Source organism: Rhea americana, unplaced genomic scaffold, assembly GCF_003343005.1.
Source record: "Rhea americana isolate MKP2758 unplaced genomic scaffold, rheAme1 scaffold_128, whole genome shotgun sequence".
NCBI lineage: Eukaryota > Metazoa > Chordata > Aves > Rheiformes > Rheidae > Rhea > Rhea americana.
In genome coordinates this window covers 2347625-2364309 of record NW_028185350.1, presented here as the reverse complement: position 1 = coordinate 2364309, position 16685 = coordinate 2347625, and the positions used below count along the sequence as shown (strand labels likewise).

At 41.2% G+C, this 16685-nt stretch overlaps 1 protein-coding gene across 1 annotated transcript in view; it reads left to right on the top strand.

The window, feature by feature from the left end:
- Positions 1 to 15436, top strand: part of RAB35 (RAB35, member RAS oncogene family) — a 17254-nt gene extending 1818 nt beyond the window's left edge. The window contains exons 3-7 of the mRNA XM_085326120.1: positions 3617 to 3667; positions 4432 to 4555; positions 11813 to 11937; positions 12110 to 12234; positions 12770 to 15436. Of these exons, the coding sequence (XP_085182246.1) occupies positions 3617 to 3667; positions 4432 to 4555; positions 11813 to 11937; positions 12110 to 12234; positions 12770 to 12898 (554 nt within the window). The 3' untranslated portion in view covers positions 12899 to 15436. The remainder of the gene's footprint in view (positions 1 to 3616; positions 3668 to 4431; positions 4556 to 11812; positions 11938 to 12109; positions 12235 to 12769) is intronic.
- The last annotated feature ends 1249 nt before the right edge of the window (positions 15437 to 16685 follow it).

Genomic DNA, 16685 nt, shown 5'->3' with positions numbered 1-16685 from the left:
CTTCCCCGGGCGGCGCCTTTGTGCCTGGTGCCCGCTGCGGCTGGGGCCGGGCTGGGGCGCGGGGTCGCCGCGCCCCCGGGAGCGGGAGCGCCTTGCGCGGGCTTCCTCGGCCGCGGCGGATGAACCCGTGGAACTGGCTTCCCGGGGAGCCGTGGCGAATAGCTGGATTAAAACGAGGGGAAAAAATGTAAAGATTAGGCACGTATCGGTAAGGATAGCATCAGCGTTCACGGTAGGATAAACCGTTGCTAGCCGTGTGCTTTAAGGGCATAAACTAATCTCTTGCAGGATGAGGAAGGAATTGCCTCCTAATGTGCCGGGCAGTGAAGGGCAGCGTGAGGAAGGGCGGGCTGGTCCTCGGCCCTGGGGGCCGTTGTTTCCAGCGTGGTGCTTACTGTGCTCTAGTACTTCGTTATMAAAATTGCTCTTTAAGGCTCTCAAAGCATCAACCTAAAATCTCAGTTCTAGCKTTTGTCACTGTATTTATTTATTTCTGTGCTTGAAAAGCTGATGATTTGGGGTGCTTTTAGTTATAGTATAGCATGCAAATATCTAAAATCCTTATGGATGAGGAGTAGTTCTAGATCTTGCAAACAGACTGGTGAATACCTCTGGAGCGGTTTCAGAAACTTCTGGAGAGGCAGTGTGTGGATTCACCCTGAGCCTGGTGGTTTAGTGCAAGTACGTAAGTGGGACTGGGGACATTCCTACCTTCTGTCCAGTTCTGTACTGGTAAACCCTTCAGCAGTTTACGGCTTAATTTCCATAACCTGGAGTAGATGGCATCCACCCTCCTGTTTTAAGAGGTGTGGTCCTTCAGGAGGCAGGTCCCAGCATGCAGCAAGGCACTGCTGTGGGGTGAAAAAGGAATGCTGCACAATCTTGGGAGCTGTCACCTCTACGGACTGGACTGTATATAAAAATATTTCATTCTGCRCCAGACTGTGTGCACAAGAAGGAATGGACTATTTTAAGAAGAGTGCATCTAARAGAAGCTAGACAAGTGATAACAGCTTAGAAATAACTTAAACCTGAGTGTTTTGGGGAGCCTGTGGATCGGTAAAACCAAACRCTGTCTTCTGAATAAGGCAGTAACACTGTTGCTTATTAATGAGTTTCAAAACTGTTCAGGCAAGATAAACAGGATGAAAACTCTGAGGAAAACTTCTCCTTCTTAACAATTAAGTGAAATTTCTTAGCTGACCTTCTTTAACCTGAGCAAAGTCCCTATGGTGTATCCAGTGTGTGTGTGGGGGAAGTGATGTGGTGGTTGTCTGTGGTTCTCTGTTGCTGTAATTAAATCTCACTGTGTAGTTTAAGTATTGATTTTTCTCTTTTTGAGCATTTACCTCAACAGAAAGGCTTTGTCCTCATTTTCACAACAGTTTGCTTGCCTTGTTTATTGATGTTCTGAAAAGCCTTGCAATCAGAAGGGGACTGGATACTGGATGGTTGTTATGTTTCATTTGCTTTCTCCCTATATGCAAATATGATAAGAGGGTAGTAGGCTTGTGTGTTTTTAGAGCAGGTCACAAAAAGCTGCTGGTGATCTCAGTTGTGCTAAATACTTAATRCAGGTGATCTTTGCTTTGCATGAGCTTCTCTGATTCATGCTGCCGTTCAGTGAGATAGGGGTTTCTTTTAGAAGCTCTTATRATGCAGAAATATGCTTGTAACATTGATATTGCAAAGTCAGGAGACTTTCGGGGCCTTGCTGTCTTCTACAAGCAAAGAAACCCTTCTAGCCTTCTTTCCTCTTCAGATCTTCAAATATCTGTGTGTAGGAAGTGGGGGGATCGTGAAGCGTGTGGTTTCTCTGCACAGGAACAGTGTGGGTCAGAGACACAGGGTTTATTCAGTGAGATCTTTGTCATCTGGAGCATGTAGAATTTCTTGAGTTCAGGAGGTTTCTCTTCTTTAGAAGTCATCTCAGAGCAACTGTGGACAAGATTGTGTCTATGCAGCAGTGGATAGTCTGACAAAGCAGCAGTCATGTGCAGCCCGTGGCGTTCTGCAGTATAGCTGCTTAAGGCTGACTGACTTTGAAGAAGAAGCAAAAAGTGATCTGACAAAGCCTTGGGTTCAAGCATCTGAGTGTTTTTTATTAAGCTGGCGGTCAAAGCTGGCGGTCAAAGCTCTTTGATCAAAAAGCATCGTACTTGTTGAAACCCATCTTCCTTAGCAGATGGTTATTTTGCATGGGTTAGGTGTAGCTCTTGCTAAATTATCAGTCTTCTGCTAAAGTTGGGGAACTGCTCTGATAGCTCTTCTAAGCTCAGAGGTATTCAGTATGTGCATACTGTAACTCTAATTTTAATAGCTGCTTTTTTTTTTAAAAAAAAAATTGTAAGCCTCGGTGAGAAAGGAGTATGGCTTTTCTGGATGTTAAGGTCAGCGGTGATTTGAACTTCATGCATGTGAGATCTGGATTACTGGAATCATGTAGGCTTTTAGTTTTTTTCATACTGGTAGCTATCTTTAGATTCCAGTGACTGAGATCTGTAGGAGTTCAGTGTAGTTGTTGCATATGTTTTGCACAGTCCTCTTTATTAAGGAAGACTTGTAAGTTATACATCATCAAAATACTTAGCTTAACAACTCCTACCTGAAAATATTTAGTAGATAATTGCACTGGTGACCTTGAATTTCCTCTTYGTGTCATATCAGTGTTTTTTAGGGTGAAGGGAGAAGGAAGAGGCAAGAGATGTTATGTAGAGATGACAACACTGAGGCATTTTGATTCTGTTTCCCTTGGTTGGGTGTGCAGAAATGGATTTCTTATTTGAAGCAGTGTGAAAAATGCTGCCATGAAATGGGGTGTTATCAGGGTGCAAACACTCATTTAAGAAAAATCTGGATTAAGTGCTACTCAAAGCACTTAAAGATGTTTCATGGAACACTTTGGCAAAAGGTGCAAATTCAGAAAGGTATGTGTTCTTCCTGTTAAATGTAGAATTAGCCTATTTTTGGATGACAGTGTAGAACAATGGCTCCCAACTCTACTATTTGGCTTGGGCTTCTGTTAAACTGTGTCAATGATAACGTAAGCTTTATAGTACCAAACCCTAGTCTGATTGTCTAAGTAGTCCAAATTCCATTGCTGTTCAGTGCTGCGTAAATGAATGGGAGGTAGGCAGTGGTGTTAAGCATGATGTGCGTGTTGGATTCCATAGAGAAGTTCAGAGCAGTATTCTGAGCACTTTAATTAGCAGGGCATACTCATTTTTTGGATCTTTCTTTAGCAAATATAAGCCTACTGATCATACACTTGCTTTTAGTCAGTGCTTTTTGTAACCTCTTAGAATGAGTTGCATACTGTAGCTTGAAAACTACTGGTTGAGAGTTTGGGGTTGAAGAAAGGAGGGGACAAAAAAAAAACTGTACTGCATCAAGAAGCGTAGCAAGTCTTGGAATAACTGCAGTGTGTCACTTGGCATTTGGGTATTCATCTCAGTAGTCTCCTTGAGGATTTGGTCAAGGTGGATGGTACTAAATTATGGGCTGAGGAAAGATTTTTAGTTCAAGTTGAAAAATTCTATGAATAGGAAAAATACTGCCATGTTACTTGACGTCCAAGGTATGACTGTATTAAAAGATTTTGCTGTCTTTGTCACAGGTGTGGGCAAGAGCAGTTTGCTGTTGCGTTTTGCAGATAATACATTCTCAGGTGAGTGTTTAGTTTACTTATTTAAGTAAAATGGTCAAGGACTGCTTCAGTGCCGTTGGTAGGCAAAAAGKTGTTTGATTGCTTTTGCCCACTGTACTGGGAATATGCTATCTTTCTAACTGTGCCTCTCTTGGCACAGGTCGGTAGAAGCCGTCCTGTTTCGTCTTCACTTATAACTGAAAGCATCGTAGTACTTAAGTACTGACATGRTTCTAGAAATAGCTGAGACTTTTGAGCTTGTACTGTGCTCTGTGCAGACTTCCCATTGGCCCTTTGGGATTTAAACTGATTGAGTATTGTAGCTAAATCGTTCACATTTGTGACATAACTGATTTATTGGGAGGAAGTGCTTAGAACAGAGTGTATTCAAARTAACTGATTGCATTAGCATTTGAGACAAAGCTCTATCTCAAATCTTTTACAGGTGAAATACTTCCATAGTTAGTGTTAACTTCTTAAGATATTTGGGTGCTTATTCTTGATAACAAATGTTGTAGGGGAAGAATTGGGTTTTGTAATACTGAGTTTTAAAACTTTTAGTGTGGGATGGAAGAAGTGGCTCTAGGGCTAGGAATAAAGTGGTTAGCTGCAAGTAAAAAAATATATAGATCACCTTGATCTCAGAGGGCACTTTAAAAGAGGACTGGATAGGAGGAACCTTGTTCTCATGTCCAGTTGGAGAGCTATTGCCAAATGAAGTTTAGAAGTGTGCTTTGAGACATAGAAGGAAGACTTAGGTTCTCATTTATTCTCTTTTCTTTCAGGTAGCTACATTACCACAATTGGAGTGGATTTTAAAATCCGGACTGTTGAGATTAATGGAGAGAAAGTGAAGCTACAAATCTGGGACACAGCTGGACAAGAGCGTTTCCGGACTATCACATCAACGTGAGTATAATCGGACTTTTTGACATGTGACTTCACGTACGGATCTTGCAGTCTAAAGCTACAGTTCAGATATTTTAACTTTGCAGTTGATCAGCTAATGGTAACTGTGCTGTCTGTGTAGTGGGACTTCTCAGCTCTTTTAGAGTAGGTGGAAGTGGTGATTTGTGGTTTAGCTGTGAAACTGGGATTTCAGCTTTCCTAACTCTTCTGTAAATTTCCATGCTGGCTTGGCCTTATTCCTCTGCTTCCAGTTTCCAAACTGTAGAACTGGAATTATTTCATTATTTTGCATGTATTAGTAAACCTAATTCTAAAGCCTGTCGAAGAGGATCATCTTGTGATTGAATATATTGCAGAAGTGCAAAGTGCAGGCCCTATCTCCGAGTAGCTTTGAGGTCTTAAAATTGGATATCCAAGACTTATTAAGACAAATGCCTTCTAAAGGCTACCTTTATGTGGGGTCTTGTTGAAGCAGACACCCATATGAAGTTAACCTTTTCCTTGGTTTGAGTTCAGTTTCATGCTCATTGTCCTTTTGAACAGCATGTGCATGGCTTTTCCTGTTCCTGAAGAAACCACACCCCAAGCTGCAGCAATGGGAACTAAGAATAAAATGTGCTTGTAAACTAACTGCAGTAAATGTGGGGCTGCTCGTGGAGGCACTGGGGAAAGAGGAAGAAATAGACTTGGAAATAGAGCCTTTGTCTCCTTTTGGTATTTAACACAAATGAACAACAAAAAGAAACCCCCCACGCTAGGTGTTTCTTGTAGCCTTTCATGACTGATTGCTCCTGTTAAGAGAACAGGGTCTTGTTTGGCTTGTGCGTTGGTTAACTTAGACATTAGAAACAGTGGATTAGTTGTCCCTATGTTATGTCTAAATAGCTAGAAATGTGAGAATCAAACCCAGTGTGTGCACCACCCCTTTCCTCTGCGTTTCTATACGGATATTACTGGATTACTTCCATTGTTTCTTAAGTGTTTAGCTTGAAAAAACTTGGTTACCTCTTGTAGGGTTCCTGTGCATGACATCACTTCTTGTTTCAGTGCTGCAGCCAGCTTCAGGCAGGAAGTGGTGAGGGGGAGGCAGCAAAGCACTGCTGCAGTCGTATCAGCTGTGCTTATAGGCTAGTCAGAGTGCCTGAACTAGTGCTGAGTCAGCAAATGGCCTTCCTGTTTTCAGATTCCCTGACACAACTGAGAGCTGTGTTAATGAGCATTGGTTCATGGGGCTGAGGGGCTGATGCCAGCTAGATTAGAAAGCCATGGTATCCAGCACTGAGTGGGGAATCCTGGGAAAGGAGGCTTCCTTTTGTGAACAGGATTGGGTTTTGCATGGTGTTTTATGCAAATCTTTTCATTGGTTCCATTATCACTTAAAATGGAGTAACTTCAGTGTCATGAGATGCTTGCACTTTGCTGATGCTTTTTTCTTGCACAGCTGCTTACAAAAGTGAGCACTGGAACAGGTTCCCCAGAGAGGTTGCAGAGTYTCCTTCTCTGGAGATATTCAAGGCCTGCCTGGATGCAACCCTGTCTAACATGCTTTAGGTGACCCTGCTGAGCAGGGAGGTTGGACTAGATGATCTCCAGAGGTCCCTTCCAACCTTACTGATTCTATGAATCTTGAGGGAATATAAGGCTCCAAATTTGCTGCCTTAAAACTGGTAAAGTAGCTATGGAATTTTCTGTGGTCAGAGAAGGAAGACTTGAATTTTGTGCAACATGATGCAGGGAAGTAACTGTGTTCAAGTGCACCTGAAGTGTTGAGAGAAATGCTTCTGAAACTCTAGTTATGCTACAGTGAGGACTTCTCTTACTGCTAAGTGGGCTAGCTGTGACTGTCTGATGTTCCTTGCTGTTCTCCCAAAGTCACTCTGCACCTAGACATACCATCTGTATAAATAATAAATAACAAGATTCTGTTTTTTTTTTTTTTTTTTTTTTTTAAAAACAAAACTTTCTAAGTGGCTAAGTAGTGCAGTAACTGATTTGCTTTAACCAAACTGAGTGATGAATTGGATTGCCATGTTAAACTTGAGAGGACTTGGCTGACCAAATCACAGGTGGAGTGGCAGTGCACTGTCAGAGTGCTGTAGAGCCTTGTAACAATGACTGTTTAGRCTGAGGTGAAGAATATTAAAAAGGTGTTTCTTGAGCATGTTCTAGGCCAGGAAGTCCCTTTGCAGTTAAAAGGTAGTGTGTGGGTTGAGGTTGAGCCAAGCCTGGCAAACAAATCTGAAATTGGAACCCATCTGGTAATAACAGGTTGGGAATGCTACTATGTAGACCTAGAATTGCAAAAGGGCTGAAGTGGTAGGAATTTAATAGTAGAAAATTGGGAGACATTAAAAGGTTATAGTTTTTTTTTTTTTTTTTTTTTTAACTTGACTACAGCTGCAGAAGCTGAAGGTGGAAGAACAAAACTGCTGCACAGTAATGAAGTTGAGGAGGAGAACTCCACAGAAACTCAGGAAAACTTAAAATAGATCAGCATTTCAAACTGAGAAGCGATGGCAGCTGTTTCTACTATTAAATCTGTAAATGATGGAAATTGGGGTGGCTGGTGCCTGATGAGAGGAGAGGCCATCTCTCTTGCCGATTTGGTTGGCATGGAGCATTGTCCCAACTCTAAATTTTCGGTTAAATTCACTGGAGGTGTAGCATGCCAGGGCTTGGCTGCATTAGTAGAAATACTTAAGATGCATGAACCTGGACCTAATCTGTTCTTGTATATAGGACTGTATTCTTATTTAGGACTGTAGTTTTAGGATAGATGTTTTCAATAATAGTTTTCAGATATTAACTCAAGGTGAAACAGTAATAGCAGGACTCTCTGCCATTCATTTGAATGGGAATGGCATCCTCAGGAGAGGAATAAGCTTTCTGAGATGATAGAATTGCTGTGTGTCAGCTGTGGTGGTCAAAAGATTAGTCAACTGACCTGTGACAATAGATACGCTTCCAGGAACCGGAGAAGAGGGRAGTATGAAAATAGATTATGTATTAGAATTCTGTGGAATTGATTAGAATTCTAGAGGAATCCAGGTTAGGGAAAGGTGTCTACCACAAACGAATAAACTATTAATAAAGATGCTGGATTAGACCAGTGACCATGACCTGTCAAGTTGGTGCTTTCTTTCTTCCTCCCTTCCTGGAAAAATGAACCCATTATCCCCACTGAATTGCACAGAAAGCAGGCAGCAATATTTTTTCTCTTCAAAATCCTACTTAGCAGCCTTCATACTTCATGCAACCAGCTAGTATAACTCAAGATGCTAATCTTGAGAAGCATTTATTAGAGGAAATAAGAGAAGTTAAGGTAATTCTTATTGGTATCTTGTAATAGAGAATACTGCAATTTATTGTAAAATGTTCCCTTCTGTTTAGAAAAGTAGTCTTCAGAGAAGTAAAGGGTGAATGCAGCTGGCTGAAGGACATGATGAGTATGGTTAACCAGTTCTGAAGAGTTTTTTCAGTGTCTGCAGTATTAGTAGGTAATGTTTCAAAGGCTGTATGCTTATGTCTTTAAGCTTTTCTTTATATAATTTTATAGGTAAAACAGGGCATTTCAGTACTTCTGTTTATATCAAAACTTAAATGTTGTTGTTCAAGATTTTTCTACAACAATGCTAGATTTTCACATGTAAAGCCTTTAAATCGAAGTAACTTTTCCAACCWTAATAGACAGTTGTCTACTACTGAGTGTTCAAGGACACGTACATTTGGAAAGCTGAAGTTTGCTTAACATGTTTAGAGTGTCCAGGGAAGYATCCGATTAAGATGAAACATTAACTATTCTGTAACTCCTTTTCTGTGTTTCATTAATATATTTATCACTGGGAGTAGTATATACTGACTTCTGAGGTTTGTAGGGTACATAGCAGAGYGCACCTGCCATGTAGCGGACAACTAGTATCAGTCATCCAGACCTTGAATGGGAGGCTGAGGAGAACTTCATTTCTCTTTTGCTCTTGCTTATGTGGTCTCTGTCTTCCCTAAAATGTGAATGGGAAGAAGATGGGACATTCTTTCTCTTGTATCAAACCCTCAACTACCTCTTGGTTGCCAAAAGCACAAGACTTACACCTACTTCTCCCAGAATGCCAAAAGCCCCATCTGTTCTCTACCCGCCAAAGCCTACAGCTCCTTATAAAAGCAGTTCTGCATTACATCATTTTGAAATTGGAAGTATGGGGTAGGATAAATGAGATTTTGTTTTCTAGGACTGTCCTGCACTTTGTGATGGAGAATCTTTGCTACATCTGCTAGTCTAAAATGTTATCTAGGACACAAGATTTTATCTAGTAAATGATAGAAAATAGCACGACGAGGTTTTCGAAAAATGTGTGTATTATGGGACTTAAGATTTAGAGACTAAAAGGTAGTTGCAGTCTTATCTCTCAGGCTGCTAAAAGGTAACATCAGCCAATGGAGAAAATGATGTTTTTATTGTAGATAAGGGGCTGGCAACCTTTCTAGAATGATGCGCCAGACAATTTTCTCTTCCCAAAATAGAAGCAGTGTGTGCTGGTAGGAACTCTACAGGAGTCAGGGGTTGCTGTCTTGCACAAAGCATGATATTTCTGATGAGGTGGCTGCCAATATTAGTGCTTTGTGGCAGCAACTCCCAGCTCCTGCGGAGTTTTGAATGCCATAGTAGTCTGTGCTGTATGGTCCAATCCTCATCCCCACTGGCACATGATGTCTGTACACTGACTCTGTGTCAGGAGTGGGACCTATATGTGAAGGGTGCCTGTTACCATACTCCCCAACATCATCTGCTTTCATTTAGAAGAAAGCCTAGGTGCATGGGTAAGGTATGGGCTGCAAGGTGCTCTGTTAGGTCCTCTGGTCTGGATGGCTAGGCTGCCAATCATGGTTTTATGGTGTATGCAACAGAATGAGCCTAATCTGTAGAGCCACTACATTTCTCTTAAAGACTAAACCTTGTCTTGACAAATGTAATGTTTAGTGCTGAAGGAGTGGCAGGTCAGCCTGAGGGTTGCTGCATTAGATAACTTTCTTTTTTTAATAGTGCTATGAGAGAGTTTGAAGATAATCAGTTTATTGTTTGGCTGAAGTGAAATCTGGTGTGTCAGTAGGATTTGAGATATTTCCTGTTCTGATGCTAACATATACAACTATTAATCAAAAGTAATGCCTACAATAAAAGTAGTGTCAGGAGAAGATGGATTATTTTTGCAGACTGTGGAGTCAGGCTATGTAGTGCTCTTCCTCAAAAGGATCTAAGTTGTGAAAGAGTTGAGCCAGTAACTAGAACAACTAGAGTGCTATAGCAAATTTAAAAGCTATTAAAGGAACTCATAGAGAACAGATTAGAAGATTTGGAAGTGCAGTCTCTAATGGTCTGAGAATAAACAACTTTCACCTCAATTAATTCTTGCCAAGTAAAGTAGATGTACAGCACAGATTGCTGGTAAAACACAGTATACCTTGTGGATGCCAAACAGACCTGAAAGCACCTGGGTGATCAGTAGAAGTGGGTTCTCCTACTTCTCTGTGATACAACCTACTCCACAGGAGTATTGATTTCTAGTGGCTATCACTACCAAGGGATCATCAGAAGAACAGGCTGGGGGATGTGTACACACTATATATAATATATGGCTATTTTTGGCAAGTCTTCCTTGATATTTTTATAAAGGCATAATCTGTTAGAGATGGGATGATGAACCTAAAGATGAGGAGGAGATAGTGACTTGCTTAAGTGAATCAGTGGCAGAAGTGAGACTAAACCTTTTCAGGTCCTCCAAAAGGTAGCACATTTGGATTAGATTTAAAAGTGTTGGAGTTCAAAGGTCTGTTCAGAGACTTTGAATATACTGTCAAAGGAAGCAGAGGTTGTTGTAGTAGTTATTTCTAAAATGCCGTATGAGGGAGAGTGCTGCAAGAGGTACTTRTGGTATGAAATCTAGCTCTAAAAATATTGTGACAGTTTAAGGGATGTTCCTCAGTTTGTGTATTAACATTCCTCAGACTGATACAGGTTATAAGAAAGAGGAAGTGAAAGGGAAAGAATAAAGATACGGGAAATACAAGAACTAAAGGCCTCACTGTCAACTGCTTCAATGATCTGATTGGAAAGGCTGCCTAATTTGCAGTAGGGAGAACACTTGGTAGCCCTATGAATGTGGTTCATACTGCTTGCCTTTAGTAGGTTCATGTAGGTGATAACACTGGAACTTGATTTCACATTTCTCTTGTATATCAGAATTGTTCATCATCTCTTAAAGGTGCTGATTGCCCAAGACTAATGGAAGTAAACCAGAGTGAAGCTTATTTTTAATTGCTAAAGGTAGCAGAACTCATTAAATGCACATATGGAGTCGATCTGTTGAGTAGGAAGGTGCGATCGGAACACAGTCCCTCAACAAGACAAATTTTTGTGAGCTCAAATGAGAACTGTGCCTGGGGGTTGAGTGTATCTGGAGATCTGCTCAAATTTTTGTCTCAATCTTTTATAGATAACAAAATTACTGCAGAGCTTGGTATGACTGACTTGCCTCTGGCCTTTGACCTTTGGTAGGGAAAAATATTGCTTCAGGCTCTCATCTGATACTTAGTAAGCTAAAAGTCTTAATGCAGGAACAGCTGTGCTGACTTAATAAGTGGTTCTCTAGTATCTGTTTTTAGCCAGCAAAAACTAGAAATACAAAGCCGAAGAATGGCGCAAGCATAATGGTGTTTTTCCTCAGATACTTTATGCAGCGTCCGATTTTCAATGGAAGGACTTCTGAGCTTGGGGTACATTTTGTTCACCTAATAAAACTGAAAGGGTTAAAAGATATTTTGTTGCAGTATTTATTAAGCGTGACTCCAGCCAGTGGGCAATTTCAGAGCTCGTGCAATGCTAAGGCTCGCAACCAATTATGAGGATATATTGGGGGTACTGCTACTTTGCTCATGTAGCTAGAAGACGGTGTTTATCTTTGGTTACTTTTTTTTTTTTTTTCTTTTGGCAGCCCGAACAAGGAAGTATCTGGCGCTAGTATTTCYACTTTGAACCTAATTGTATGGCCTGCTAAATAAGCAGGGAGCTTTGTAGGTTTAGTGATAGCATACAGTCTACCTGTTGTAAAAGAATTTGGTGACTCCCAGTGGAGAGAAAATGGGGGCACTTGGTTGCCTCAACTTGAGAATTTGTTAAACTTGTAAAAGCTGCATGCAAGAAGAAGTGCTAGGGAGGTTATATGTAATTTGAACTCACATATGGTGTCTTTTTCTGCTCCGCAGGTATTACAGAGGAACGCACGGCGTCATTGTTGTCTATGATGTAACCAGTGCAGAATCTTTTGTGAATGTAAAACGATGGTTGCATGAAATTAATCAAAACTGTGATGATGTCTGCCGGATACTAGGTAAGTTCCTCATTGGAGAGTCAGATATATTTATCTGACTAATATATTAGTCAGGTAAATATTTATTTATAATTTATAATATTTATAATATATTTATGTTTAGTGGGCTTCCAGCAGTCAGTCCAGACTGTCCTACTGAAGTGCAGTACTGACTTTTTCTTCCCTTTTTCAGTGGGGAATAAGAATGATGACCCAGAACGAAAAGTAGTAGAGACAGAAGATGCTTATAAATTTGCTGGGCAGATGGAGATCCAATTGTTTGAGACCAGCGCCAAAGAAAATATTAATGTGGAAGAGGTAATATGCTATGCAGAACTGTACATATAAAACTACTTGGGAATAATAGTTTGGAAAAAATAAGAATAGCATTAGTCTTGTTGAGGAAGAAAGGTAAAATGCTTTGTATAAACTGCAACTGAGTAGTTAAAATACTGAGAGGAGACATCGGACTACTTGGAAGGAGTGGGGAAGGGAATTGAAGGGGACCTCATTGCCTTTGCGTTGGCCTTAGTGTTAACTCATTAGGTGTTTTCTTAGTAAAGTCTTSTCACATGGAGAGGGTCTTCTAGGAGGGTGACTGTTCACCCTTTACTCCTRATCTCAGTTGCCAAACTGAGCTGTTTTTATTTAGTGTTTTGGGAAAGGTCAGAGAGGGGTTGTTGATTTAGCATGGGYGTGGAAGATGCTGGATTTCAGCTTAGCCTGTAGTGGATTTGGGAGATTGCTGAATCATTGTTGAAATATCTAGAAAAGCAGATGCTRTTCTTAAGCAACTCTCTCAATAGCTAGCCTTAGTTCCTAGGTGGTCTGAACTTGCTTATTTCTCTTGCAGATGTTTAATTGCATTACAGAGCTAGTTCTGCGAGCAAAGAAAGAAAACTTAGCAAAGCAGCAACAGCAGCAACAGAACGATGTGGTGAAGCTAACGAAGAACAGTAAACGGAAGAAGCGGTGCTGCTAATGCCCTTACCCTGCTGCAGAGACTCTGCTCTCAGACAGATCAGCCCCTCCAACTAGACTCGGGCAATTCCACTGGGGCAGGCTTTGGGAGGACTTTCTCAGTTTTGTGCCGTTATTTAAAGATTATTTTTTTTCTCCATGTTTTCTATCAAGAGGCGCTGGCACCTTACCACTTCAGTGCCAAGAAGGTATCGGATGGAATCTTGCCCCTCTCTCCTCCCCTGCTCATTCCAGTGCGCCTTGTAGACAAGAAAGGACGTTGCCTACCAAGTGGACTAATTAACCCAAGAGTTTGTATATAATGTATATTGCTTTAACCAGCCTCGCCTCCCTGTTGTTGCTTTGGCTTATGCCTTCTTAATGTCAACCAATCATGGACTGCAGAATCCATCTTTTTAAAAGAAATAGTACAAAGTTAACTCAAGTTGGCCCCAGGCTGGCAGCAGCTGCTTCCCTGGGGCTTTCAGCTTCATTTCTTTCRGGCTCCAGGCTGGCAACTGGTGCCCCTGGGGCCTGTGGCTTCATTTTGAGTTCCAGGCTTTTACTGGGGCTCAGGCTTTGTTTTCCTAGGTACCAGGATTGCAGGTGTTGCTGCTGGAGCCTGGGGTTTCACTTCACCAGCCCCTGGGCTGGCAGCTGCTGCTGCTGCTGGGGCCTTGAACTTCAGTTTGCCATGATTCAGGTTTGTGGCTGGATCCTTGGGTTTCACCTTGTGCTGCAGCCCAGCTGTACCTGTGCTCTCCTTTAGTTTCTGTCAAAATTGAAAAACATACCAACCTGCAGAAGTGGGATTTATTTGGATTAAACTTTTTAAAAAAAGAAACAAAACTAAACTCCTCTGACCTTTGCCTCTGGTCCTGCCAGGGTCCTAAGTGAGAGTTCATTTCTCCTGAACAAGAAAAAAATGATTCTGCCAAAAAAAAAAAAAAAACTTCTCCTCAATGCCATGTCCRCTATTAGGAGATCTGAACTTGAATGTGAATTTTGGTGGCAAAACTTTCTTTCTGTGAGGGAGAGGGAGAGAGAAGGCATGAGAATGAATTTGGCTGTTCTGGATTGATGTCTCTATGTGAAAGCTGCTGCAGGATCATTCCTAGAATTCTCGTATTAGAAAGGAGGACTGTTCATTAACATAAAGAAATGGAAAGCTTGCTTGCTTGGGTTATGTGGTGGTGAAGGATCATCTATGGAAACAAACTCTGGTCTTGTTATACTCAACAACGTTTTCCTGGGCCTTGTTGGCCTTTCTGGGAAAACCAAGGCTCAGTTCATCAGTCTGAATAGGTATGGTTAAAGGTGGAGAGTGTATGTGTGCATAAGTAAAATATCAAATGTCTGGGCTGAAAAGTACATGCTCAGCACCTGAATAATTACCTATACAATAATAAAACAGAATTTCTTATTAAAATGACTAAAAGACGTGGAGGGTATGGCTTCCTTTAAGACCCTGAGGATGGATGTATTCAGTTTCAGTATGTAGTCTTATGGAATTGATGGCCTTAGTTTGGTAGGATATGTTTCACTGATGTCCATGAGCTTTGAATCAGTCCACTTTTTCCCCTTTTCTCCCCAAGGAGAGGCTAAATTTTAGTCACTTACTTTGCCTGTGTGTTTTTTGTCTTTCTTTTTTTTAAAGATACTTATGGGTGTGGTAAAAGCCCTAAGCAAACAATCACATCATGGTCAATCACTTCAAAGACATTTTTAAAATGCAAATAATGAATGTGTAACACATTTTTAATCAGTTCAGGTGCTGGGATTATGTATCCAGCTGCCTTCACCCGTTTCTTCACATATCTTTCATTGGTAACCCAAGAATACGAATGAGCTGGGATGATATTGCTAGTGTAAGCACTGTTAATTGCAAGACTTGAGAGCCGCTATGGAAGGTGGCAGCTCATGTTCTACCAGGCGTCCATCCCGTATGCTTTCTGATGTTGAATGTGGTGCGCGCGCAAGGAAGGAGCTCTGTCAGTCCTCGGAGCCTTCCTGTTGCAGTGAAGCTGTCCTGTGACGGTTACCACTTCCAGACTCAAGGGCTCGATGGCATTCCTTTGGGACTCTGGTGGTAGCACATGTGCAGATCTAGGAAGAAGTAACTTCATACGGGCAGAATTAAAGGAAAATGTCTGAATTTACTGGAATGGATGCAATAAAATGAGGAAATGGTGCACCCAAGCCTGGAGTGTTCTCTTGTGTGGAAAGGTTAGTCCTCTTTGAGTCCAGGTCTTTGTGGCCACAATTTGAACTTTGCCAATCGAGGTGTCCAACTTCCTGGCTTGAAGTGGGATTTTTTTTTTTTTTTTTTTTCTCTCTAGAACTGGCTGTAGAGGAGCAGTTATCTCCCTGCTCTCGCCACTGACTATCCGATTGGAAGGGGTGGGGACTGCGTCTCTAGTGGTGGTGATGTGAAGTTTCCTAAATGTCGAGCAATGGAATGTCTAACTGGTTTGCTAGGATTATTTCTGTAATGAAAGTTTCTAATTATGCTTTTTAAATAATTTTTAAAAACTAAAAATAAAGATTACAAGCTGCCAAATCCTTTTTGAGGCTCTGTTTCCTCTGCTGTCCAGCTTCTGGAGGTGGAGGGTGGCAAGCCAGGGATAAGCCCTTCTGCTGTGTGTGGAGGTGTGGGGTTTTCTTTTTCCTTCTTCCTGGGAGGGTGTATCAAGAAGACACACTAAGTGCTTTCAAATGTTTAGTTGCTATTGTAGTTCTAAATGTGAATGAGTCAGCAGGCTGGAATTGGTAACTGTATTTCTCTTCCTTATCCCCGCAAGGAAGTGAGTGAGGGTTTTTTTTTTTGTTGTTTGTTTGTTTTCTAGAATCTTTCTTCTTTCAGTTTTACAGCAGGTATTGGGAGAGCTTGAGAGCTGCTCATCAAAGGCAGTAAGAAGCATCTGGAGTCTGTCCTGGCCTTCCCAGGAGGTTGTGTGTGGGGATTAAGCAGCTGTTGCTGTGTGTGTTGCCTACAGTATTCATTTAGCCCTCCCTGCCCTTGATGTGTAAAGTGGGCTGTTGGAAGCAAGGGCTCGCTTCTGGAGGAAGGGAGGAAAACTTGGTATGGGAAGGTGTCTCTCCTGTCTGCACCGTTCTGGAATTGCTGCATAGACAGGGGAGTCCTAAGGAGGACTGATGGTCGAAATACCAACTGGTGCAAATTGGAGATGTTTCACTGTTCACTCATATGTTGTGTCTAAAATGGTTGAAGTTTAAATATTCTTCCACATACTGGTAATGGATATAAATGGCTGGATGTTAGAGAAAACTTACAAGCTCACCTATTTACCCCATGCAGTAGAAGATCTAAATGCTTCAAATGTTCTTTCTCCAGAACCCTTCTATTCTGAACACATGAAAGAGCTATATGTGGATGAACATCTTGGGATGATGAGGTACTAAAGATGCTGTTAGATGTTAAGACGACAGTTTTTAAAAAGTGAGCTTGTTCCGCAGCTATGTGGAATTAGCAGTGACTTAGAGCTGAGACAGTGTCATATAAATGATGTTTTTATTCTCAGAACTATTTACAAAAGAAGTAGACCATTGTTTTACTAAAAATATGCCTTTATAGATTTTCATAATATGTATTTTATAAAAACCATACACTTATTTACATTACTGCTACATACAAAAATTACAGCACTGTGATATATGTACATATCTATAGATACATTCTTTCTGCTTGTCCCTGCTGTGTGCTTTTYCCCTTTCAATCTAAGGGAATTGTTGCTGCAGCACCCAGACACTTCCTTTCTTGGCTTTTGGTTAAAACAACCTTGCTTTTT